We start from the raw sequence: 27,259 nt of genomic DNA, 5'->3' as shown, positions 1-27,259 counted from the left end.
TATAATTATTGGACAACACTGTATAGGAGCTTAGTAGGAAAGTGGTCGATTATTATTTTCCAAACTGTTGGTAGACCAGTATAGAGTATGATATACCATACACTATACCAATCGGTACATTTGAGTAAGCTGGTTTAGACAGATCTCAGAGTTTGATATATATCTCATTAGACTTAATTAAATAGCTCAGTCTCAGGCCTGTAACGTTTGTGCGCATCATTGTCTGATCATGGAGCTATTAATAGCTCCATGATCTGAGCATACTTAATGCTGTGCACATTGACGTCACAATGGATGAACAGGTGATTGATAGGTATCAGCTTATTTTTCACGTGACCTGCATTCTAACTTCAGATCTGATGTGTTATTTTATAAAGTTCCTTACTGAAAGTAATCCATGGACCGATGGTTTTCAAATACTATACAATATCTTAATATTTTACTCGAAAGTATGACAAATATGACCTTGAGTTTGAATAAATGGTAGAGTAGAATTTTTCTCATACAGAAACCTTTGGTGCGTTTTTGGTATTTTAAATAGCACACTTGCTTACACCACTTAAGTACACCTTCCTCTACAAGTTTGCAAAGTTTGGTGAAAATGGCATTTTGAATAGAATGCGGCATTTATTGATTTCTCAGATTTGTTATAGAAATGTCAACATTTTGAGAAGTGTTTTGTCATCACACTATTTGAAAGAAATGAAGGTCCTGCTAGCCTTAAAAGGGCAAACAAATAGCAATATGTATGAATTCTCCATCTTTAGTATGCAATTCTCCACTACTAGTATACCGTAAAATTTGATAAAAATCTACATGGATTTTGACTTGGTAATAAAGGTTTAACCTCAACATAGTGATGTTGTGGGGTCTAAAAATGCCAAATTCATTGGATTCGCAATTTTTGAAAACTTCCAATTGGGTGAACTTCAAAGCTCAATAGCTAAAAATCAAGCACATGATATACAGGTGTTGATGTACCACTGCAAAATTAAGTGAAAATGACATGGATTTCATTTTAACTGTGGAATGTCCTTAATTCTGTTGATACACATATAAAAAAAAACACAAACACTAAAACAATTGAATGCAAATACTGACAATGTATTTTTATTCTAAAGTAAATTAATTAAAAGGACAGTGATTACGTTTGGGTTATCTCATTGAAACGGCTCTATCATTTTAAACCCAAATTCAACCCAAATTAAAGCAACACATCTCTTTTAGCACCAGACTTTTTTTTTTTTTTTAATAGTACAAGGTGAATGTCAAAATGTCGAAAAGCTGTGTCAAATTGACATATGGGAAACATGAAAGAAAAGAGCATAGTGGACATAATGGATCATGTAGGTTAAAAGTTTGACTGCATTTAGGAGACCATGGAGACATTCCATTATTCATGTGCTAAACAGACAAAAAAATAATCCTGAAAGTGTTGCATTCTGTCTCAAATGATTTTACGGGTAACTAATGCATGTTTTTTTTTTAGACATGGGGGATTTGGTTTAGTTTCCTTGATAAAATAGATGGTATAAGGTCCCTTTTATTGGTGAAATATCACCCTCCACCCGAGATAAGAAGATTTATTTCATGCACTTAATGATAAAGGAATTCTTCTACAGAGGCAGTAATTTTAAATGTATTCCATAGTAAGTTAATCTGATGCCAAGTAAAAGTTGACAATTCTTCTACAGTACAGTACACTTGTATGTGATGATAATCAACTTACCTTACAAACCAACAAAATAATATGAACATTGTAATAAAAGTTTCAAATTATTGCATTACTGAGTAACAGATCTGATATCATGTAAAAAATAATACTTAAAAGTATATTTAAAGTAAAGCAATGATAAATTTAATAAATGCACTGTAATAAATCTAAATCTATTGAGATTTATTGCATTTTTACAAATCAAAATTGGTACGATTCCTTCAAAAACAAAATTATGTTTACCTATGATAGTTTGAAAAAGACGATAAATATTTTAAAAGTAGTACTTTGGACAAACCAACCCATGGACCGAATTATTATAGATGATTAATGTGCATAACTTGCTAAAAATGGAAGGACATACTCGCATAAAGATCCCAAAACCTGATAATTAATTCTAAGAGATACATGTAAATGCTGAAAAATTATTCATAGTTATTTCCATAGATTTTTAATAGAGGAAGGATGATTGAAACTAAATGTTTCCATTCAATGTGAGTAATCATTCCATTAATTCGATTTCCTGGTCAGGTCTGGCATGTTGAACATTCACACTGAAAAGTAAACACAAGATATATATGTCAGACCAATCTTCAAAACTTTTACATAATGTTGAATTAAAATTATTTTATAAATGGGTTATATACAGCTCTCTGTGAAACTATATACCGTATACAGGGGCCGCGGAACGGTTTTCAAAGTGGGGGGGCTGAGCCAAAAGTGGGGGGCTGACCATGCTAAAAATCACAATCATATGGTCATTTTTACATTTTTGTACACGGTTTTGGAAAAAAGTGGGGGGGGGGGCTGAAGCCCCCCCCGGTTCCGCGGCCCCTGGTATATGGTGTTCATATCAATTAGTTTGCTGGCCTTGTGAAGGCATGTCACACTAAATCAACCGGCTCCTGACTGATATAAGCTACTACTACATTATTTCCAATGACATACTATCGGTGGGGTTGGAGTAGGTTAAGGTGGTGTGACTGTAGCATCAATAGTGGGGTGAGTTGGGGTGGTTTTTTTTTAATCAAACCTTGCCTCGAACAAAGATCTAAAAACTCTAACTTTTGCCCAATACTCTCTCAGGTCTCCTCTATGACATAAAATCCTGAGAAATGCAGGGGAAGGGGAGGGGGTCTTGTTTCCTCTCCCCTCAACGATGTCTTCCTTTTGGAAAGAAAAATGGAGGATGCGAAGGAGGCCGGAGGAGAGGGGAGTAGGGGAGGGAAGGAGGATGGGGGGGGTAGGAGGAGATCTTTGTGGCTCACCAGTTTTGAACAACTTACCTGTGAGAGGGCCTTCACCATATAGTTCCATACGGAGACTGATGTGACCATACCAAGTGACGGGCATCAGACGAACATAGCGGCAATTCTGGGGCACAGGTAGGGTGTTGGTCACAATGGTATCACGGTCAGAATTAGCAGTGAAGATCTTCAAGGAAAAAAAATAATTATTTCAATTTTTTAACAAATAGTTTAACTCTTTAACGAAAGGTAATACATGTATTTACAATTTAAGTAGGCCTACCATCTTAACAATGTATAATCTGTACCTCAGAGGTGATTTTCTCAGGGATACTGACTGCATTCTTAGTTGCAAAGTTTCAATGTGAATTCACTGGACCTGCTATACACCTCTTTGTTATTTCTTGTTTTGTATGTTAGTTTCCCTCTTTCTGTCATATCAGTACATTAGAATATACTCCTAATAAGTTAGTCACATGTCAATCAGAATTATGAGAAATTGTGAGGATGGGATCAGGCATTTATGCCACAAAAATCTAAAACGGTACGATCAAAACAATGGCATACTCAACATCTGATGTATTCATTTTAATCATTTATTTTGTCTTTACTCAACAGAATGTCATGAGTGATTCACACAAATCCAGCTCGCCCTGCCCCGCCTAAGCTGACATCTGAGAGAGTTCAATAATCTGAAAGGACAAACTTACCCTGTCTGCTCCAGAGTTTGTACAGATTCCCTGTACAGTGTCAAAGGTAGTACCGTCAGTGCTACAAGCTAGCTTGTACCCTGTAACCCATTGGTTTACATCCTGACGCCCTTGAGTCGCCACTGAAATAATGCGGTAAGTGTCTGATAGATCAACCTATGGAAAGGTGGAGGAAGAAATGTTAAGGTTAATCTAACATAATAACTATATAAATGTAATATCTTATAGATAATTTTTGGGAAAAAAACACATATATGACTTCGACTGATATCACTAAGTATATCTTTACTTGTAAGGATTTATCACTAATTACATGAACCTATTCGGAAGTATATTTAGAAAATTCAAATTTTAATTATTTCTGTTTTAGTAAACAAAATAAATAGTCTTTCCTCCTATGGGTTGCGAGTAATCCCAGTCTTCATGTACATGTGGTTTATATCTTTTGTATTTATGCACAATGATCTTGTTCAATGGCTGATCAGAAAAAATGAGTAGAAAGAACCTATGTACAAGATCTTGATCACAAGAGCACTTCCAATTGGATTGTAAAGACGAATGGGAGTTTAATTGCCTATTAAGGGGGAAGCCCATATGATATATTCCATTAAAATATTAATATGAAATAACATTCATATGCTTCATGACAAATGAGTTGCAGAAGTGGCACAAAATCATAGAATGATTAGTGATTCATCAATACTGGTGGCAGCGGTAGGATAAAACCCTCAGGTAATGTGATTTTAGTTTACAATATCTGCTAGATGGCAGTGTTAACTCTTTGTGCCGATCAAGCATTCAGAATGAATAAGTGGGCAATTCCACCATAAAATGCCATCATAAAATTATTTGCGATTCTTACATTATTGACAGCAGCAGAATATACTGTAAATCTGTAATAATAATCTGCAATTATCCATGGTGGCAGCGGTGGGATCTATGCCCTCTATTCAGAAAACATAAAAAATGACAAGTGATAATTATTCTGCAGTAGTGGTGGGCCAAAAGACTAAACCATACATTGTATTTTCTCACCTGGATCCACTGGTTGGCATTGTTTGTTTGAGCAGACCAGGCTCCGCGGAGGTTCCCAACTCGGGCAAGATTAAGCCGAGCTCTCTTCGCACCATGATCAACGTTCCACTCACTAGAAGCTGTAAGGCTTGAATCTGGGATGACATAACTCTCAAGGCCCAGAGGAACAGGGTCGTTCAAGATGGCTATTGGCACAAATTTATAACAAAATAAAGGTACAGATTTTAGAGGTCTGTAGGCATAATATCTGAAAATCGATACATAGTGATTGGAAACTTATAATAAATTCTGTAGTCAGAAAATGTGTATTTTTATAAAATTTGAAATCATGGATTCATTCTATAACTAAGACAATAGTTTCTCATGGATTATTATGTAGCTATTGTTGAAAATTTCATTTCTTAAAATTGGAATTTCAATCTTATTCCCCAACACACCAAGCTTCAGCTTTTAAGGATTGCCAAGTCAATTTTTTTGTGATAACATATTGGTCTAAGATATATAAATTGACATTCAGTTGGAATTGATAAAACAAAGAATCCAGAACGCTATGTTAAAAGGAATTAAATCGTTTTAAAAAGGTTAAATAAAAAAGCTATAAAGTTTTAAACAATTACAGAGATATTTCATTTTGAAACTGTATTGCTTTGAAATGCAAAGAGATGATTCTATTCTTGTAGGTTTTTGTGTCAAGAGAGATATAGCAGGGTAAAGAACTACCCTTTCTCGATGACACAGATCAATCAAATATTGGGTAAAGGAATTATTAACAAGGAAGTCACAAACAAGTATGTACCTGCAACAGGTCCAGCTCCAAGAAGTTCTATACGCATGCTGATGTGTCCAAGCCACATAGATGGCAGTATTCGGATAAAGCGAGTGGTTAGTGGAGGGGAAAAGTAGTTGGTGACTTGAGTGTTTCGGTCGCTATTTCCATTGAAAACCTAAAGGAACATTATAGAGGATATATTATATAGATGAAAAGCATAGAAAATAATGAAATACTACATGGTATGGAATCATTGTAGAATACCAATTCTTCATGACCGAAGACATACAAATAAACCGACTATTGATTTCAGAGAGCTCAACAATAACAAGGTAGCCAGAGAAGGGAACCCTATTTCCAAACAAGTTTACCTTTCAATACGTCTGTGAATACGTTTTGAAGAGGTACCAGTTCTGCTGAATTTGCTACCTTGGTTTTAATATCTAGGAGAAATCTTTCAGTATTTGTAACAAGGGTCTATAAATTTCCGTTAGTAATAGAAATCATAATCTGTTTGGGTGACCAGTTGTTTAAGCCTTATATTCCAGTTGCTGAAATCATTGCAAGAAACGATGTAGGATGTCAAGAGTAGGTTTGTTAAGATATACTGTAGTTTTGAATGCGTACCTTGTCTTGGGTGGATGCCGCAGCACGAATAGTATCAAAAATCAATCCATTCAAGCTATGAGCAACCTTATATTCGGTGACCCACTGATTAGCATCAGCTCTTCCTTGGGTGATGACTCCAGTCACACGATAGATACCTTGTAGGTCAACCTGAAGCCACTGACTGTGATCCAGTGTGCTAGCGGACCAACCACCTTTCAATGCTCCACTTAACGGAAGGTTTAGGCGAGCCCGTCCTGCGGCATGGTTGGAATCGTACTCGGTGGAAGCCGTCATGGAGCCATCAGGTATGCGGTAGTCTTCAAGGCCAAGTGTGTGAGATGCATCTGCCACTGCAACGTAAGATGAAATTAATAACACTTGATCTATGTATACTAAGACGCATTTAAATAGTTATTATATTCCTCAGTGCATCACACTCGTGTCCATAGAAGTCTTATTGTGCTTTTGGTAACTTATCAGCCTTACTAAAGCACATTTGGACTTGTTAGAATTGCTCCTTAAACTACCAAACTTGCAGGTTAAAAGCAAAAAGTCTGAAATATTGCACCTTTGGTAATAAAGCAATATTAGATTCAATGTAATATGCTGAAGGATCACACCACTTAATTTTCGTACAAAAGTAAAATGCAATGAGGCCCTCCTTTGGAACGTTTCATTTATTTGTTTTTCTTAGTATGGAGAATCAAATAGAAAGGCCTAATTCTAAAGCAGTTCACTGGGAAATATGTGGTCTATCATAGATTATGGGAATCATATCAAAGGGAGTTGCATTCGCGGGGCAAAGGAACTCCCTTTAATACTCGAGACTCAAATTATAGCTCAATACTTTTTTGCAAGTCCTCTTACAAAAGATATATGTGAGTGTACTGCTTACATGTGAAGGGACCCTCTCCTAGGAGTTCCCATCTCAAGCTAATATGGTTGTGCCATGTCAAAGGATGGATACGGAAGAACCTAGCTGTCACCGGTGGGCTGATACCATTTTCAACCAGACTGTCACTATCAAAATTAGCAACAAAGGTCTGAAACATAAGAGACAAAAGAAGACGTTTAGTCTGAAAGGATTTGGGCAGATACGTGTATAGAGATTTCGGAAGTGTCTCACGTTCATCCTACATAGAAAACCCTGTTTTTAAATAAATCCTGATAAGATTTTTGACCTAAATTATTGGTTATTTGAACCGGGTTTCTGAGAAAAGTTATGGAACAAAGGAGTACATTCGAAGGTTGTAATTTACAAGGCAGGTTATCATTCATTGTATATCTTTTACTGATTCACAGGTTGTCGCCTTTACTTTCTTCCTATTTTTCTCTCTTAAGAAATCATAGTACATAGTTGAATCTTAAATAGCAAACTTTCAAGTTGAGTGGTAAGGCATCACCCGCTTAGTCAGTACGCTCTAGGACATTCACTAATCTTAAAATTCATTGAAAGAGTTTCAAACAATTACAGTATGCCATCCTAGTGAGATATAGTATCACCCAAACATTAACAGTTGAGATACTTAAAGACAGTCACACGTTGCTTCTTATAAATAAGAGGTCTGAGATGGCCCACCTTTGGTTCTCTATCGCAGGCGTCTACCAAAATCCAGTCCTTGCCATCAATGCTGTAGGAAATGCCATATGACTCCACCCATTGATCGTAGTTGTTCCGTCCTTGTGTGATAACCCCAGTAACTTCAAAGGCTGCAAGCAGGTCAACTTGTATCCACTGGTTTTCATTGTTTGTCTGTGGAAATGTAGAATGTCTTGATGATTGCAAATCCATATTAACAGGTCAAATATTCTAGAACTTTGGCGGATTTTGAAATTTACTGAAGATGGGGTAAGTTGTGTCAAAGAATATAAAATATGCAGTTCTATCATAGGTCAAGTCCTATCTCAGAGGATGGTGGAGCAGAGTCATGTTACTAAGTTGCTAAGAATTACCATGACGATGCTTGATAATAAGCAAACATAGAATACCTTACCAAAAGGACTATCATATCGACTTGGTTGGACCAAATCACGAGACCTTCACTTTGACAGTTGAAAGAAATAAGTGGTATTTTTAAAACTTACTATGGCAGACCATGCTCCCCTGAGAGATCCTTCTTGTGGCTGATTAAGTCTGGAGCGATCGACGCAATGGTCATTTCGCCAGCACGAAGAAGCTGAGAGACGAGTAGATTCTATGCTTCCATCCTCTATTCCAAGTTTTCCAGGAGTGGCAACGACTATAATGAATAAATATAAGAAAACGTTAGATAATCTTTTAAAGGTTTTATGGTGGTGCGGATAACATTGATTTGATATGGATCATATATTTTGTAAGGATTTGAGCGAACTCCTTCAAATGACAACATGGAGCAGATAGAGATTGATCAGATGAGAATGCTTGACAATTCTTACAGGTTGACCATTCATCATCATGATACCTTCATCTCATATATCTTTCAACCTGTTTTACGCTGTCATATCCCCTATGGCTTACCGAACTTTTAAGGACTTCATTCAATCTTCTTAAATGGTGCTATCTTCTCTCTCCTCTCATAATGAATGTGAACACATCAAATTCAACGTAATTTTCAACCAATCGGATACATCTATTCGGGATTTGCGAGTATTGTTGTCGTTCTGTTTAAATGCAATTATTTGTGCAATTGGTCCTTACCATTGATAGGCCCCTCTCCAAGCAGCTCAAAGCGCATACTGATGTGGCCATGCCAACTAGCGGGTAGAATACGGACATACCGAGTGACGACTGGAAGAGGAAACTTGCTGGTCACTGGAGTATCTCTATCACTATTTCCTGTGAATGTCTAAAGAAAAAGATAAACGTTTTCTTCACAAATAATTAGGATTATGTGGTAAAACCTTGACTAAATTTCATCAGATTCGGATCTTTTCAAAGATAGCATTTTAAATTGTGACTGACATCATCTTTCAAAATGGTATCAAGTTCATGGCCCTTTCTGACGATGATGTTGGTTATGTTAAAAACGTTTATACAACGATGATATCTTTATGATTCCCATCTCCCCCAAAATAAATGTTTGAAATAAAATCACTTACAATAGCATCTCCATCGTCGTCTTCTATATCTGTGAATGTTAACTGTCCATCAGGTCTATACTGAACCTTGTAACCGGTCACCCACTGATTTAAATCTGATCTTCCTTGGAGTACGATCCCACGCAGTTTATAGTCTACTTCAAGATCTACTTGATACCATTGAGATTGGTCTAAGACTTGGGCAGACCAGGCACCTTTTTTCCCACCACCTTCGGAGAAATGAAATCGATTTTAAACCGTTTAATTTTTTCAGGCAAGATTTTATTACTCCCCAGTTTTCCATCTGAAGATTATGTCATTATGCCCTGTGGTACCTGGAAGTGGTTATGCAACTGAAACATACAATTAGAAATGAAAACGGTGCAAATGCTAAAAAAATACACCTTCTTAATTACGAAAGGGGTTGAACGTGCTCCTTTACAACAATTTGAATTGCACGAATACAACGTCATCAAGGAACAGTTGAAATAAATCTAACACAGGGATAACAAAACTTACCCCAAGGCCATTTTCAGCAGCAAAGCTATTTTAGGGGGAATAAATAAGAACTTTTTTTAAGAACCTTTTTTCGCTAATCAAAAAAAAGTATGTACAAAAAAATGAATCTTCACTTCAAAACCAACATTATGATAGCTTTCTAGTAAAATTACACGTTCAAAATACATTGAATATGATACTGACCGAAGATTTTGAAAAGCATTTTTCAGCATCTAAGGATCGAATGTAAAATAGTTATCAGGGAAGGTTGAATATAAGAGATTGAATAATGTTATAACATCGATGATCAAACCTGCTACTTGATTTAGCCTTGCCCTGTCGACACAGTGGTTTGAATCATAACATGTACTGGCGGAAAGCTGATCATCCGCAATCCCTCCATCTTCCATTCCAAGTTTCATCGGGGCAAAACGCTGGCCTGGAGCGGAGAAATTAAGACAACAAAATGATTGTGTATCAAATAGGTAAGTCATTCTGTGCTAAACAGTATATTGTTATATACTTATCAGTGGCGTCGAAACTTTCTGATCACAAACAATGAAGCACCAAACGTTTTGTCTGATTAAAAAAAAACGTTCCTTGCACCATTGGCTACTGATTAAATCTTAATAAAAAAAATAAAAAAGAGATGTTTACATAAAACCAGTAAGCAAGGAATATCAAGACATTGTAGAATATTGTATCATAAAAAATGCAATATGTAGGACATGGATTTCAGAACAAAAAAAATTTGGGCGGTATCAATAGCAATTTTGACATACTTGTTTGTATTAGTAACCCCAAAATATAGTTGCATCCAGATTGTTGGTATATCTAGTAAAATCAAAATACAATATTCTATTTTCAAAAATAATTGAAATGTTGTCACGGACAGTGTCATGGTTAAGCATAGAGGGAGAAAAAAAATCAAATTTCCCGATCAAAACTGCAAGTACCATCGGTACTTTTTTCTGATCACAATCTCAACTTTTGTACCGATTTTGGCGCTCAGTGATTTGATCGCATTGCTAACATTCTTGATCGCTCATTTTTGTCAATTCTTATTTATATTTACCATGAAAAACATAGCTTTACTGATTAACATTGGCTGAACAATTCATTCGAAGAGGAAACATAAGTTCGTTCATCAGAATCAAGTTATCACAAAAGCCATCATTTATCTTACCAAAATCTACTTCAATAAATTGAAAATTTATTTATAGAGAATTCGTCTGGATTGGGGACTTATTCATATATAAATAAAGGTTCTAGAAACATGAAAGAATTAGAAACCTACTAGCAACTGGTCCCTTTCCAAGAACTTCCAATCTCATGCTGATGTGATTATTCCACGAAGTAGGATGAATTCGAAGGAAACGACCAATGACTGGTCGATCAAATGCAGTTGTTACCTTACTGTTACGATTGACATTCCCATCAAATGTCTATAAATAGGAAGAAACAAATATTGAAGATTTGAGATTGGACACAAGGCCACTACTACCTTAATGGATGGCAATATCATAAGTTAACCCCGGATATAAACAAGAAATATAGTCCAAACTTGTACAGAATGCATTATTCAATGTTCATAAAAAAGGCAGTGTAACATTTTTACTACAGAATAGAATAAAATCCAATTCAAACGTTTATGTATATTCCCATTTTCTTCTAATTTTATTATGAAGTTATTTCTTTCTAAAGTTCTTCACTGCTCGTGACTTGACAAATGGCACTGTCTGGAACTATGGTCAAAGTTAACATACGTATGTTTACAGCAGTGGCGGATCCAGGGGGGGGGGGGCATCCGGTCCGTGCCCCCCCCCCCCCTTGAGAGCTATAGTAAATTTTTGTAACGTAAATATGCCGGTCTTACACAAGTGTGCCCCCCGGAAACCTGGAAAATGTTGGATCCGCCCCTGGTTTAAATATACCAATACTATCAGCTCTTCAGTTGGATATCTAACTATACCTTAGGATCCCCATCGCAGTCAAGGATATAAGTCCAGGTTGTTCCATCACCACTGGATGACACACTGAATGTGGTCACCCATTGATCAGTGTCTTGTCGACCTTGAGTGATGATACCTGTTATCATGTAGAAGCTGTTCAGATCAACCTGCAACCACTGGTCTACGTTATTGGTCTGTGCCGACCACGCCCCCTTTCTCCCACCGGCTGTTAGGAAATCAAGAGAAATGTAAACTACCATCAACCTCTGTGGGACAAGACTAGGATTGCAGCTATAGGATTGCATCCATCATAATAAGTTGTGCCCATTATAATTCGCATTTTGTTATGTAGTGCAATTTCAAAATGTCAAATAACCTTACATTGTTACGGACTCGTTGTTATTAGAAACATTATTACAATCATTATTCTCCTTCTTCTCCTTCTCCCCCTCCTTCTTCTTCTCCTCCTCCTCCTTTTCCGTCTACTTCTTCCTCTTCTTCTTCTTCACCTTCTTCTTTTTCTTCTCCTTCTTCTTCTCCTTCTTCTTCTTCTTCTTCTTCTTCTTCTCCTTCTTCTTCTCCTTGTTCTTCTTCTCCTTCTTCTTCTTCTTTTTCTTCTCCTTCTTCTCCTTCTTCTTCTTCTTCTTTTTCTTCTTCTAATTAGTTTCCTCCTCCTTTTCCTTCTACTTCTTCTTCTCCTCGTCCTCTTTCTCCCCCTTATTCCTCTTCATATTCTTCTTTAACAAAAGCTACCTTGTTTTATTCTTCTCTGTAAAACTTGGGGAAATAGGATGGAAAAGAAGACTTCTGTGGCGTTTGTTCAAAAGTTCGAAAACAAAAAGAATGTTGATTACACTTCGGAGGGTAGTGTTATCATAGCCCTAGGAAGCGGGAGGAGGGGGGGGGGGGCTGGAGTCGTAGATAGGCAGCACTCTCTGGAAATCGGTAAATATGCTAAGTAACACACATTTAACAAAAATCTCTTTCATTTTGTAGCGAAAATTTCTCATGAATAAATGGACCTTCATTTTTTTTCTTTTCAAAATCAAGCACACCATGTTAAAAAAATCGTTCCCAGGTTCCAGAATGTTATACAGTATGTGCTGATAGGTGTAAAAAAATATTTATGTATTCCATAGACAAGGTAATACTGAAATACAACACATTGCGATATGTATTCTGCATGTGACAATTAATATCTTGGTATACAGATTTTTTCGTGGAAAGCCATCCACAAATAAAAAAAGAAAAATAGTGTAGAAAATAGAACATACGGTATAAAATATCTTTTCTCATTTATTGAGATTGACCATTTTAACTCGTCAAATGAATGATGCTGGTAAATAAAATTTATATTTACTCAACAGTTTCATCTATTTTACAACCTATGTAAGTTGAATTGACACTTTTAGTCAGAACTTATTTGATTTAAATGCACTTTCATTAAGTTAGTGTTTGTCGAAATTTTCGGGAAGAAATGTAGACTTTTTATTTTTCATTTTTTGTTGTTAACATCAGCATCATGAATACGTCATTTCTTATGATATTTTATTATTTTATTTATTATTATTATTTTCTTAATAATGTTGTTATTACTGCACAGCTACTACTTAAACAGCTATCAATACTGCTGCTACTACTAACTAGCACAGCAACTAGAATTATTATCTGGGAATGAAAAATGTTTGGCACTGCAAAATAGGTATTGCAATCATTATGGTTGGGCAAAATAAAACAAGGAAACGATACTTTACACTGTTATTTTTTGTATAATAATTCTCTTATCAACTAGGATTACATCAACATAATCAACATCATTATCAACGTCATCAAACCATCACCATCATCGTCACCACCACCACCACCACCACCATGCCACTACTACAACAACTATCACCCTCACCACTATCACCATCCTCTCCAGAACACAATCATGCACATCATGTACTTGGAGGTGATAGGTGTAAAAGAAACGAAACAGCAATAATTGCGGACAAATCGCAAGTGAAGCAATGCCCCCCCCCAAAAAAAAAAAAAAAAAAAAAAATAATAATAATAATAAATAAATAAAAATAATAAAATAAATAAATAAATAAATAAAAATAGAATGAAAATAGAATGAAAATTAAAAATAAAGGAAAGGGATCAAGGGTATTTTTTTAACTCACCAGCCACGGTATCCAGACGTGCTCGTTCGGCTCCATGGTTGGCATCATACTCTGATGAGGCTGTTAGTGCACTGTCTGGTATCTGCCCATCCTTCATACCCAAAGCTATCTGGAGCCCTTCAATCTCTGTTGAAAATAGGAGAGAGAGAGAGAGAGAGAGAAGGTGGAATGGAGCGAGAGAAAGAAAAAGAGAGGGGTAGAGGAAGAGAGGGGGAGGGAGGGAGAGAGAGAGAGAGAGAGGCTCTGTGGTAAGCATTCTCGTTTTCTTAAATCGCGAAAGCTCGATACGCATTTGACTCAGACTATAGTGCGTATCAAAAAAAAGTTTACACTTGAAAAGCCCTGGGAATTAAAAAATATACAACATGTGGGTAATTTTTTCACATATAATCTAGGGTTTGGGTCTCATCTATTTAATGAAAGTAAAAGTTTTGACAGAATGTTACACTTGAGTGAGCACTGTCCATTTTTGTAAAGCTCGTAGAAATCTGTTTGCGCAGAAATGCTCGTTTTCACGCTGTGTCAAGGGGAAAGGGCAAAATCAAACTTACCCTGCAAAACATTTCTCATACATTTCCCTTGTACTTTTAGTCATTTGAAATAAAACGGATACATTCAAGCATTTTGTAACAATTTTGCCACCAAAATTGAAATTTCAACACTTAGTAAGCACAACCGTTACCCTTTTTAGTGCCAGCTGAATCTGAGGACATAACTGAATCTGAACAAAAGTTTATATTAGACATCTCCAGCATTTTTTCACTAATTTTTTGTCATTAAAAGTGGGGTTACATTTCATTTTTCATTTAATAATCGTTTCTCCACACTTTTCCCAAGCTTGACAATGATTAACAAAATGAAAATCAAGCCTAAGCCATTTCATGTAATTCACAGCTCAGTGTAAAGCAAATATCGTCACGATGGCCTCGGTGTTTGGGGGAGTGGGGAGGGGCGCAATGCACTCTTTGAAGTGTTTTGGGCAATGAACAAGTTAAAAAGGTGAAAGATATCTTCATATCAATTTTGCTAGCTAACTTCCACGTGTTCTTCATGTTTAAGGTCTACTTATATTCGCATAACTATTTCAAAGTTCTGCGCAAATAATTTTTCACTAATATTTCAAAAGTAAGTGGTGCTCACTCAAGCGGAAATATTTTTCGACAGTTATATCGTCATTTGCTTACATGGATCTGTACCAATGTTAAAATGTGGAAAAATCTTCAGGATATTACACATGTATAATTTTACAGGATTTTTCTAAGTGTAAACTTTTTTTGGATACGCACTGTATTTAAGAGGCGTTGTTTTCCACTTTTCTCATCCGATATAGACGAACTATTTTAAAATCGTCTAGTTATATGATATTACATTACCTTATAAAGTTCTAATCTTATTTCATGCCCAATGCAACAACTTAAAGAACATATTGCCCTTTACCGGCTGTCTCATTCACATATCAACCGCTTTGTGATTTATTTTCCCGGTAAACGTTAAACATATTTATATACACGAACTTTCTTCGTTCCTTTCTTTTCATCTAGTTTTGATGAAAATGGAAGTGTTATAATTGCTCCCACTTCTCTCTTTTCCAAACCCAAGTTATATGCATTGTAAGTAAAACCGAACTTACTTGGTGTAACATATCCCAGAATCTCAAATCTCAAACTGATGTGGCCAGACCAAGTCACTGGTTCAATCCTAATGAAACGAGCTACAATGCTGGGAGAGAAAACATTCGTCACAGCAGTTTCACTGTCCGTATTACCAGGAAAGACCTATAAAAGAAAATGGTAAATGATCGTCACCAGGGCTCCGTATTACGACAATGGTCCCTTATGGCACCGTCGACGTATTTTGACCAAAAATGTACCTTTTGCCAGCAATTATCATTTGGGTGGGCTTTCTCTTTTCTGTGGGTACAAATTTACTTATGTCGATGAGGCCATTTGGGAATTCACCTTTGTAGTTTTATTTGTTGATTGCAATTATGAAGACCAACTTTCGAAATTGTAATTCTTATTTGCTGTAACATTGGATGACGTACTTTCACCGTGTTCAGTTTATGGAATAAGGAAAAGTCACGCAGTTTCTTTCAGACCTATGAGATGTCATCCTTCACTCTTAAAGTACAACTCACCTCATTACCAGCCATCATAGCATTCTGAACAGCCGTCCAAGTCAGTCCATCTGTACTGTACATCACCCGGAAACTCGTCACCCATTGATTGACAGCATTACGACCCTGGGTCATAACCCCAATGACGTCATGCAGCTGTCGTAAATCTGCTTGGATGAACTGGTCTTGGTTGTTAGTTCTTGCACTCCATGCTCCCTTCTTACTACCACCTAATAATTTGAAATTTTGAATTATTCACGATTCGTCCCGGGATTTTTAAAACAGTTTTCGCAAATATAATAATACAGAAACCGCGTTGCTATATTAATTTGCCACTATGCACCCTGTTGCGGTACAGTTTGGGAAAATGCACACTATGCTAACTTACCAAAAAAAAATGTGCCTTAACAACATCGTCATGTAAACTGACAGAAGTTTACATAATTCAAACTTACTCAGTGGTTGGTTGAGTCTTGCTCGATCAGTGCAGTGATTTTGATCAAAACAGCTGCTAGCAGTGATCTGTGAGTTCGTGATTCGTCCATCTTCTACTCCCAATGATTGCTGTGACGATGATGCTGAAAGTCAAACAACAAAAATCATTTTTTTAAAGATATGTCAAGTGTATTTTTACCTTCATCAGAGTGGAAGTCCGGCCAAATGTATCGTACACTGAATTACCGGCAAAATAAAAGGATGTGATTTAATTTAGTATTTAGGATAAACCATTGATTTGAAATAATAAAAGTATAATGTTGTATTTATTACACCACGTCCATAATTACACTAACGAAAACATCAAAGTTGTCCGTGCAACCTTATCTGCGAAGAGTCTGTTCGCTAAACTACAATAGTTCCTTTCCCGATTTTCGATATACTGTGATTGGCTCAAAGTTCATTTATGGTAGCAAAGACAACGATCCTCTCCTCCGCTAGTCTGCAAGCGCAGACCCTTGTACTCGATCCCACCGCCGAGAGGTTTAAACGGTTGCCTAGGTTGGTTAAATCATTGGGACTAAATCGTCCTTAAACCTAGAAAGTAACATGATGCCGTAAAATTCACAATAGGCATGTTTCTAAGCCGGCATAAATACTGTGTTTTTCGCGTAAAATAAGTCTTCGGCATAATTGACATCTTAATTCAATTGGTTTTGAGAGACGCTGACGTTCAGGGCGAGGGGGGTCCAGAAGGAATTCAGCAAAAGGGTATTCATATTTGCATAACTGCCATTTTCGACCTTCAATTTCTCCATGGTCTTTATTTTATTTCATTTTTTATATACCATCTTTATATTAAACGAGATAACCTGCCAAAATACTAGAAGTTTTTCTTTAACTTTTAAAAATAGATTTAATAGCTCGCCTCGTACCCTCGTAAATTCCAGTATAATTATGAAAAGTATTTAAAAAAATTAAGGAGTACTCCAGACTTTAAAAATTATGCAAATAAAACAGATGGAGTATAATCAGACAAAATAGACTGAAAAGTAAATCAAATTTGATAAAGAATAAAAGAAGTACATTTTCAGAAGTTGGAAACATTTCTCATTATTGTCATTACATTTTGCATTACTAAAATAATTTTGTGCACGTCTTAATTAAGGAGCCGCTGTTGCAACATCCCACTTACACTTTTCTATTTCTAACATTTTATGCAAGAGAGTGTATCTTTATAAGATTGATAATTCCAATGGTCTCTATTCATGATATTCTATTGTATTCTATTTTATTAAACTATCAGTGTCCAAAGTGTTGCGAGTTGGCTTGAAAATATTGAAATCCACCTAAAATGCACCGCAAACGTGCAAAAGTCTAATAATACCGTCTAAAACATGTAAAATGTTAACGATTCCGTAGTTTTGCTCCCTAACATTCAAAATCCATGTCATTTTCATCATACTCTCTAGATTTGTAGAGGAATATATTCTAAAGGCATTAAAATATTAAAAATATGGGGTCCACGTGCTCGTTTTTAAACTATTGGTGTCCAAAGTGTTGCAAGTTGGCTTGAAAATCGCCTAAAATGCGCCGAAAACATGCAAAAGTCTAATAATATGTCTAAAATACGAATGGTTCCTTAGTTCTGCACCCAAACATTCAAAATCCATGTCATTTTCATCCTAGATTTGTAGAGGAATATATTCTAAAGGCATTAAAATATTAAGAACATGGGGTCCATGTGCTCGTCTTTAAAATATCAGTGTCTAAACGGTTGCGAGTTGGCTTGAAACAGCCCAAAATGCGCCGAAAACAAGCGCAAGTCTTATATTATAATACCGTCCGAAATGTATAAAATACGAATGATTCATTAGTTCTGTTCCCAAACACTCGAAATCCATGTCATTTTAATCGTACTCTCTAGATTTGCAGAGGAATATATTCTAAAGGTATTAAAATATTAAGAACATGGGGTCCATGTGCTCGTCTTTAAAATATCAGTGTCTAAACGGTTGCGAGTTGGCTTGAAACAGCCAAAAATGCACCGAAAACAAGTAAAAGTCAGATAATACCGTCCAAAATGTCTAAAATACGAATGGTTCCGTAGTTCTGCTCCCAAACATTCAAAATCCATGTCATTTTCATCATACTCTCTAGATTTGTAGAGGAATATATTCTGAAGACGTTAATATATTAAAAGTATGAGCTCCATGTGCTCGTTATCAAACTATCAGTGTCTAAAACCGTTCGGGCACAAGTCTAATACCGTCCAAAATGTCTAAAATACAAATGGTTCCTTAGTCCTGCTCCCAAACATTCAAAAATTACCATGGGTCCATGTGCTTGATGTTTTGCTATAGAGCTTCAAAGTTAACCCAAAATGGATGATGTTCTTAAGAATTGCGCATCCAAAAGAATTTGGCATTTTTAGACCTCACGAGATCACAACAATGAGTTTTAAGCTCTATAACTCAGTCAAAATCCATGAAGATTTCATCAAATTTTGCTATATGATTAATATTTGTATCCGTAAGATGGATAATTTATTTATATTGCTGTCAATTGTTTGCTCATTGCATAGGCGGATCCAGGGGGGGGGGGCCGAGGGGCCAGGCCCCCCCCCCCTATTGGCGGAGCAAAAAAAAAGAAAAAAAGGAAAGAAAAAAAAAGAGGGAAAAGAGAGGAGAAAAAAGAAGAGGAGGAAGATGAGTAAATAAAATAAGATGAGGGGAAGACTTGGAAAATAAAAAGAATCTTTCATGTCACTGTATAAAATTTTCGCTCGCGCTTCGCGCTCGCATTGCCTGTTAGGTAATTTTCGTATCTTGTTCAATATGGAGTTTAAATATCAAGTTTGGAAGTCAATATACAAAACATATTTCATCTCGGAAATCGAACTTTCATTATTGTGGGTGATTTTTTAAAAGTGCTCTGTAAAAATGTCAGTTTTATGGTCTGAATATTAAAGTTTTCTTGCAGGTACCTTTTATTTTCGTGTATTCCATAACATTTTCAAAATATCGCTTTTCAGGTCTGATTGTAAAAACGTATCAGCTCGCGCTGCACGCTCGCATTTTGATTGGCGAGTTGTGTTGTCTCAATATTGATTATACAACAAACTACTTAAAATCCCCTTTTCATGACAGTGTATAAAAAAATAGGCTCGCAATTTGCGCACGCTTTAATGATTTGAATATATTAACTGATGCATCCTATTTATAATTACAAAAGTGCTTGGAATGTCCAGTTTTCAGGCCATAATATCATCAGATTTTGTGCCCTCATTAGGCATTAATGAATAAGATATCAATTAAATAATCAAATTGTCCCTTTTAATTGTTTCATCTCGCGCTTAGCAAGAGGAATAGGAAGACAGTCAATATTTTCATAAGATGACATGTCCTAAGGATGTCCCAGTCCTATAAAAAACTCTTTTTTTTCAGATCGGAATATCAAATAGTTTAAGCTCGCGCTTCGCGCTCGCTTTGATTTTCATGATAAAACATTATTTAGAATGCCTAGATTCTAGGTCTAAATATGAAACACGCGCGTATGTTTATACAGATACTCAACTTGTTCTCTTAATTTAAATCATTTTCCAGTTTAAAATCACAATATTAAAAATTTACTGCTTGCGCTTTGTGCTCGCATTATTAATGTACGAAGATCCCCTATTACTCATTCTTTTCATGATTTACAAAACGTGTATAGAGTGTCCCGTTTTTAGGTCTAAATCTCGATTTTTTTTCCGCTCGCGCTTCGCGCTCGCATCAAATTATCAATTGTTTAGTTATATAGCTATTCTGTTCACGATTACGAAAATTGATTAAAATTTTCCATTCTTTACGTAGAAATGTCCAATATTTTCAGCTCGCGCTTCGCGCTCGCATTATTTTATTGCTGAAATATATGTAACGTCTTCATGGCTAAGTGCAAGCAGTCATTAATACCTTTTCGATCAGCTCAAAACGTATATAAAAATTTTCTGCTCGCGCTTTGCACTCGCATTATTAATGTACGAAGATCCCCTATTACTCATTCTTTTCATGATTTACAAAACGTGAATAGAGTGTCCCGTTTTTAGGTCTAAATCTCGATTTTTTTTCCGCTCGCGCTTCGCGCTCGCATCAAATTATCAATTGTTTAGTTATATAGCTATTCTGTTCACGATTACGAAAATTGATTAAAATTTCCCATTCTTTATGTAGAAATGTCCAATATTTTCAGCTCGCGCTTCGCGCTCGCATTATTTGATTGCTGAAATATATGTAACGTCTTCATGGCTAAGTGCAAGCAGTCATTAATACCTTTTCGATCAGCTCAAAACGTATACAAAAATTTTCTGCTCGCGCTGCCAAAAGCTTTGTATCTATATGTGAGGAAAAATTCCGAACCACTCTTCTTCCATTTATTCAAACTCGGGGTCATATTCATCATACTTTGCAGCACTACAGAGAAACTATTTTGAAATTGTAGAGGAATAAAAAAAATGGTCTTTGGAATAATTCCAGTTTATTAGCTTCATAAAATAACACATCGGATCTGCAGTTAGCGAAGATAAGGAGAAAAATCCGCTCACATGAATTAACCTACAGCTGATTAATCACCAGTTCATCCATTGTGACGTCAGCGCACAGAGTGTAAAATGTGCGCAGATCATGATGCGCACAAACATAACTGTTTTCGTCGTATTGCCCTTGTATTTTGAATGATGAAGTATATCCTGTATTCCCAACTGTAAATATACAGTACAATAACCATTGTAGTAACACATTAATATAAATACGTAACAACTTTTGATGTATCTATTTATACTTTCCTTATTTTCTGGACTATTATCCAAGCCAAGGATTCGTCTCCGAGAACAGAAGTATATGAGGCACCGTTTTTTGTTTTGTTTTTAATACTTCTCGGTTTTTAATGAATATGGAAAGTTATTGTTCGTTTACAGAATAGAATGATATGATATTTAATTTTTTTTTAAGGAAATGGAAATGAATCATTGTTTTTAAAATAATGAGGTACAAAATGTAATTATCTACAAATACTGCATTTTTTTTTAAATATATCGAGTCAAATTATGATTAAAGACAATACAGTATGAAAAATGAATATAATCATTCATTAGCAATTAATCCCGGTAACGCGTTATTTTTTTCAATTTTTTTGGCAGGATTTTCTGCATTTATTTGAATAATATACAAAAACAAATTTACAATGCGTGAGACATAATCATAAGATAGCATAAAGTACATAAACAAGTGACAATCTTATATACAGTGCGTATCAAAAAAAAGTTTACACTAAGAAAAAATCCTGTAAAATTATGCATTTGTAATATCCTGATGATTTTTCCACATTTTAACAATGGTACATATCCATTTAAGCAAATGACGATATAACTGTCGAAAAATATTTCCGCTTGAGTGAGCACCACTTTTGAAAAGTTAGTGAATAATGATTTGCGCAGAACTTTGAAATAGTTATGCGAATAAAAGTAGACCTTAATCATGAAGAACACGTGGGATTTAGATCGTAAAATTGATTTGAAGATATCTTTTACATTTTTAAAACTTGTTTCCTAGCCAAAAACACTTCGAATAGTGCATTGCGCCCCACCCCCTCCCCAGCACACCGAGGCCATCGTGACGATATTTGTTTTACACCGAGCTGTGATTTACATGAAATGGCTTAGGCTTGTTTTTCATTTTGTTAATCATTGTAAAGCTTGGGAAAAGTGTGGAGAAACAAGTATTAAATGAAAAATGAAATGTAAACCCACTTTAAATGATAAAAACTTAGTGAAAAAATGCTGGAGATGTCTGATATTTTCTTTTGTTCAGATTCAGTTATGTCCTCAGATCCAGCTGGCACAAAAAGGGTAAAGGTTGTGTTTACCAAGGGTTAAAATTTCAATTTGGGTGGCTAAATTATTACAAAATGCTTGAATGTATCCGTTTTATTTCAATTGACTAAAAGTGCAAGGGAAATGTATGAGTAATGTTTTGCAGGGCAAGTTTGACTTCGCCCTTTCCCCTTGACACAGCGTGTTCTGCGCAAACAGACTTCTGCGAGCTTTACAAAAATGGACAGTGCTCATTCAAGTGTAACATTCTGTCAAAAATTTTACTTTCATTGGATAGATGAGACCCAAACCCAAGATTATATGTGAATAATTACCCACATGTTGTATATTTTTGAATTCCCAGGGCTTTTTAAAAGTGTAAACCTTTTTTTATACGCACTGTATAGTGACTGGAGAAAGACATAAATACAATATAGAAAAAAAAATTAATGAGTAAAATGCAGAGGCAAACTATATAAGCAAATATATGCTTGAAGCATAGCAGCCAAAATCATATCGGATTCTTGTTTTCTTTTTATGTAGGTAATGATTATTAAAAGCTATATAAATTTCCGAGTTATGCTTGTTCCGGAAGTAGTCGCGTTGGGCCACCCACCGTTTCAGGTAAAAGAAAATGGTTTATTTTCAATTGGTCTAACACTGATTCGTCCAATTACCAGCTCGTCTACTTTTATTTGGTCTACCATCATTTCGTCCACTGTCCACATTTCAGCCACTCACCATTTCTTCCAATAGCCATTTAGTCTATATACCATTTGGTCTAATTGGACTAAGTGTTAGTTGGGCGAAATGAATGGAAATAATATGGACATTAGACCAACTGGTTATGAGACGAAAAGGTCAATGCCGAAGTGATGATTGGACCAAATTGTTATTGGACCAAAAGGTTGATAGACGAAATCTTAATGGACGGAATGGCATTGGACTAAATGAAGCAAGACCATGTAATGAGTGGACGAGTTGGCAACAGATGAATTTGTAATTTACCAAGAAAATTTGGGAGATCTGACAAAATGGAAATGAATTATTTGAAACATTATTATTACGATGTCACCTAACGGCTAACGGGCCCTCATTATGTCATTTAAATTCCATTATTTGTAATTTTCCTCGAAATTTCGAATCCTATTTTGCCATTGACATGAATTTAAACATAAGGATCACACACATCGTATTAAACACGCTTCCATGAAAAATTATAATATTGGATCATGAGAAATGTCGTGAAGAAGAAGAAAAAAAATCTTACCAATCATTGCCGACAAAATGAAAACCAGTAAAATTTGCCCCATCTTGTTACCTAAATGGCAAAAAAAGAAAAGAAATATAATATGAAAAAGCCGTTCATAAAAATAGGAATCATATATAATATTTAGGACAAAGTATACTGGAGACATTGTTAGGTATAGACGGGGTGTAGGCAATCTTACTCTATATTCATGATGATAAGTCAATTCGAAAATTGATTAGATTACATATTGTCAGGATTGTAGTCTAATTAATTTTAATCTACAAAGTATATTAACTTTAATTACTTTGATATTTAAAGATAAATAATATTGCGGCTCTTACTGCTATCATATTTTAAAGATTTTATTTTGAAACGTTAAGAATGAATATTAAACTTCAAATCGTAGTCTTTTGATCAAGTGTGTTAATTATTTGCAAAGATGCAATTTTCTTTATATCAATAATTTGTCAAAATACCAGCTTTCTATATAAGATTTATATACAACGAGTAATTTACATCTTTTAAGATAATATATCAGTAAAAGTTCGAATTCTTGCAGATGAGATAGATAAATCACATTTTAGCAAAGAATAGAGCATGAATTCAGGAGTTTTCAAGCACAAATTTATACTTCTTAAAGGGATCGTTTAACTTTGTTTAACTTTAGCTGATTAAAAAAATTATCAAACTGAGTTGAAACGTGCGTATGAGTGCCTGTATTTGTCCTCAAAAACCCTGAAACAGACCACAATTTATATAGGATGAAAAACTCTAATTTAGATACAAGTAGCAATTTATTAGCCTGATTTTGAGAACCGTCTAGTAGACGGGTTCAGCTTATGACCAGTTTTCTCAAATTAAAAAAGTCCGTTGGCTATTTTGACTGCCTTCTGTTGTGTGTATCTCCTATACACACGCTATTAGCTGCACTGTACATTCATTGTATACCTTGTACACACTGTATGTAGGTCATGCTGTGTTCATCTAGAATTAATATGTTGTGGTGCACAGATTCCCGGTATACACATAGTCATTGAAACCAACTCCCAATTATTTTCAAACTTTGGTTTACATCTCCAAGGTTTTAAAATTGATCCTGTAAATATAATACTTTGAAACTTCTGGGATGGTATTTTTACACTATAAGCCTAATGTTTAGCGCATTTTCAGTAACAAAAAGGAGAATTTTTTAAATTAGAACAAAGTGAAATGATCACTTTAAAAGGATCTTGGTATTTGAAAAGTATGGAATCTTCAAAGTGCCAGCGACTTTTTACGATGGCGAGATATACGTTATCTCGCCAAATTGACTTATGAAAAGTTTAAGTCATAAGTCGACATAGCGAGATAATATATCACCACGTTGTCATATACAACTTTTAATAAGTCGACTTGGAGAGATGATTTATCTCACCACGTTGTCATACAACTTTAAATAAGTCGATTTGGCGAGATAACGTATATCACCACGTTGACATACAACTTTTAAAGGTAAAGTCTACCCCAGAAAGATGTTGATTCAATAAATAGAGAAAAATCAAACTAGCAACACGCTGAAAATTTCATCAAAATCGGATGTAAAATGAGAAAGTTATGACATTTTAAAGTTTTGCTTATTTTTCACAAAACAGTTATATGCACAACTCAAATAAGACAGTCTATGATGTCTCTCACTCACTATTTCTTTTGTTTTTTATTGTTTGAATTATACAATATTTCATTTTTTATAGATTTGACAATAAGGACCAACTTGACTGAATCATCTAATATTAAACAATGCTCATTCCACAATTTCAGGGAGGAATTAATCGTTGTTTCACTTGACAATGAGGAGAAAAAAAGAATATTTCTGATTTCATATAATAAAATACAAAAGAAATAGTGAGTGGATGACGTCATCGGTCTCCTCATTTGCATACCCACCAGGATGTGCACATAACTGTTTTTTAAATTAAACAAACTTTAACATGTCAGAACTTTCTTATTTTACATCCGATTTTGATGAAATTTTCAGTGTTATGCTTGTTGGATTTTTCTCTTTTTACTCAAATCAACTTTTTGTTGGGATGGACTTGTCCTTTAATAAGTCGACTTGGCAAGATAACGTACCTCGCTTCATATATATATCGATGGCACTTTGAAGCTTCCGTAGAAAAGTAACCATAAAAACCTTTAAAAATTCAAAGCTACTCACGGTTTAGTCTTTCCGGATACCATCTGAAGCTTTCTCCAAAGTGTGATCAAGATGGAAAAATCACTCATATTTATACATTTGATAGACTACCAGCAGACTGCGTGTGTTAGTTAAAATTGATTTTGTGGAGGTCAGGTACTAATCCTTACCCAGGCACTTAACATTGATGGCAGACAGGATGTCGTGTGTTTTTGCTCTCGAGAAAACACTTCACACCAGGAGCGGTGATCCTGGGGGCCGGGGGCACAGTGCCCCCCACTTTTTAAGAACTGTAAAAGTGCCCTTTTACGCAAGAAAAATGCCCCCTCACGAACGTGTACTGTGCCCTTTTTCGCATAATTGCCAATTGTTTTTAAAAAAAGCAAAAATGCCCCCTCTCGAACGTGTTCTGTGCCCCTATCACCTGAGAAGGCACCGATTTATGTGTTAGAAAGTGTAATTTCTCGATTTTTTTGGCCAAATTTTACCGAAAAATTCCCCCTCCCGAACGTGATCTGTGCCCCTTTCAGCTGAGAAGGACCCGTTTTATGTATGAGCAAGTACCCCCTTACCTTCTTGTAAGTGCCCTTTCTCGAATCGGTGCCCCTTTTTATCCAAGAAAGGTGCCCCTCACGAACTGTTCTGTGCCCCTTTCACATGAGAAGGACCGGTTTTATATGTGAGCATGTGCCCCCTTCCCTTCTTATAAGTGTCATTTTTCGAATCAGTACCCCCTTTTACCCAAGAAAGGTGCCCCTCACGGATGTGTTCTGTGCCCCTTTCACCTGAGAAGGACCCATTGTACGTGTTAACAAGTTCCCCTTTGAAACAAGAAAACCATATTCTCATGTTTATATGTTAATACAAAACTTGTAAGGATAATCATACATGCCTTAAGCTTCAAGAGTCATGTGAGTGGGGGTAGATAAGCAGATCGAGGCGTACAGATGGGGGGCTCTTGCCCCCTCCCCAATTTTTTCACGACCAAGAAAAAAAAAAAAAGGTGCCTCCCACTTTCAACTTGGCTCCACCGCCCCTGCTCCACACTATGTAGATCACACAATTCCTTAGTGGAGTCAAGGTTGTGGACCGTTGGTTGGGTTCGAAACTGGGTATAGTTGTTCTCAAGTGCCCTTGGATATCGAGCTGGATAATCAATTTTGCTATTATTAAAAAGCCGTCGGTCCCATAGTTAATAACTAACAAATGGATGAGCTTTTAATAATCGAATGAAATAACCAACCAAATTCATATTATTTTCCGCATGAATTTTGAATTTCTTGTAAATTTTCCTCCCTTCTCTTTATATCTTTTAAGAATTCCTCAGCAACTTGCCAGGATTTTAAACAGTCTTGAAACAAAATATGCGATACACAAAGCGACATAGATTTATAATGACACGTTATTTATCAATATATATTATTTATCAGGATAGCAAGATCAGAATAAAATGCATCTTGATCCTATATAAAAGTACATAACATACACAAGGCATGAATTATTTTCGTAAAAATACATAGTTGTATTAGAATAAGTTAATGTATGTTATCGTTAAAAAAGTAGTGTAGCGTAAAATTTCTAAACAAAGGGGAACAATGTAGAGCCAAGTTAATTAAAATCAGTACGAAAGGAATAAAATGCTCACACGATGAAAATAAAAATATATTGAGGTAAAT

The 27,259-nt window shown here is 35.6% G+C and overlaps 1 protein-coding gene across 1 annotated transcript; it reads right to left on the bottom strand.

Moving 5' to 3' along the window:
• Nucleotides 1–1,083: 1,083 nt before the first annotated feature.
• LOC129273391 (uncharacterized) lies at nt 1,084–25,761 on the bottom strand. Its single transcript, XM_054910419.2, has 20 exons — nt 25,605–25,761; nt 23,429–23,479; nt 16,331–16,453; nt 15,897–16,105; nt 15,390–15,534; nt 13,760–13,885; nt 11,612–11,817; nt 10,937–11,084; nt 9,953–10,078; nt 9,163–9,371; nt 8,762–8,909; nt 8,170–8,324; nt 7,664–7,837; nt 6,980–7,127; nt 6,103–6,434; nt 5,503–5,650; nt 4,707–4,891; nt 3,672–3,827; nt 3,001–3,148; nt 1,084–2,268 (listed from the first exon to the last, which is right to left on the bottom strand). Exons 2-20 carry the CDS (start codon nt 23,469–23,471, stop codon nt 2,264–2,266), a joined length of 2,934 nt encoding a protein of 977 aa, XP_054766394.2. The 5' UTR covers nt 23,472–23,479; nt 25,605–25,761; the 3' UTR covers nt 1,084–2,263.
• Between the last annotated feature and the right edge of the window lie 1,498 nt (nt 25,762–27,259).

This window comes from Lytechinus pictus, chromosome 12, assembly GCF_037042905.1.
Source record: "Lytechinus pictus isolate F3 Inbred chromosome 12, Lp3.0, whole genome shotgun sequence".
In the NCBI taxonomy this organism is placed as follows: Eukaryota; Metazoa; Echinodermata; class Echinoidea; order Temnopleuroida; family Toxopneustidae; genus Lytechinus; species Lytechinus pictus.
The sequence above is the reverse complement of the archived record's forward strand: the minus strand, read 5'-3'. Positions and strand labels throughout refer to the sequence as shown.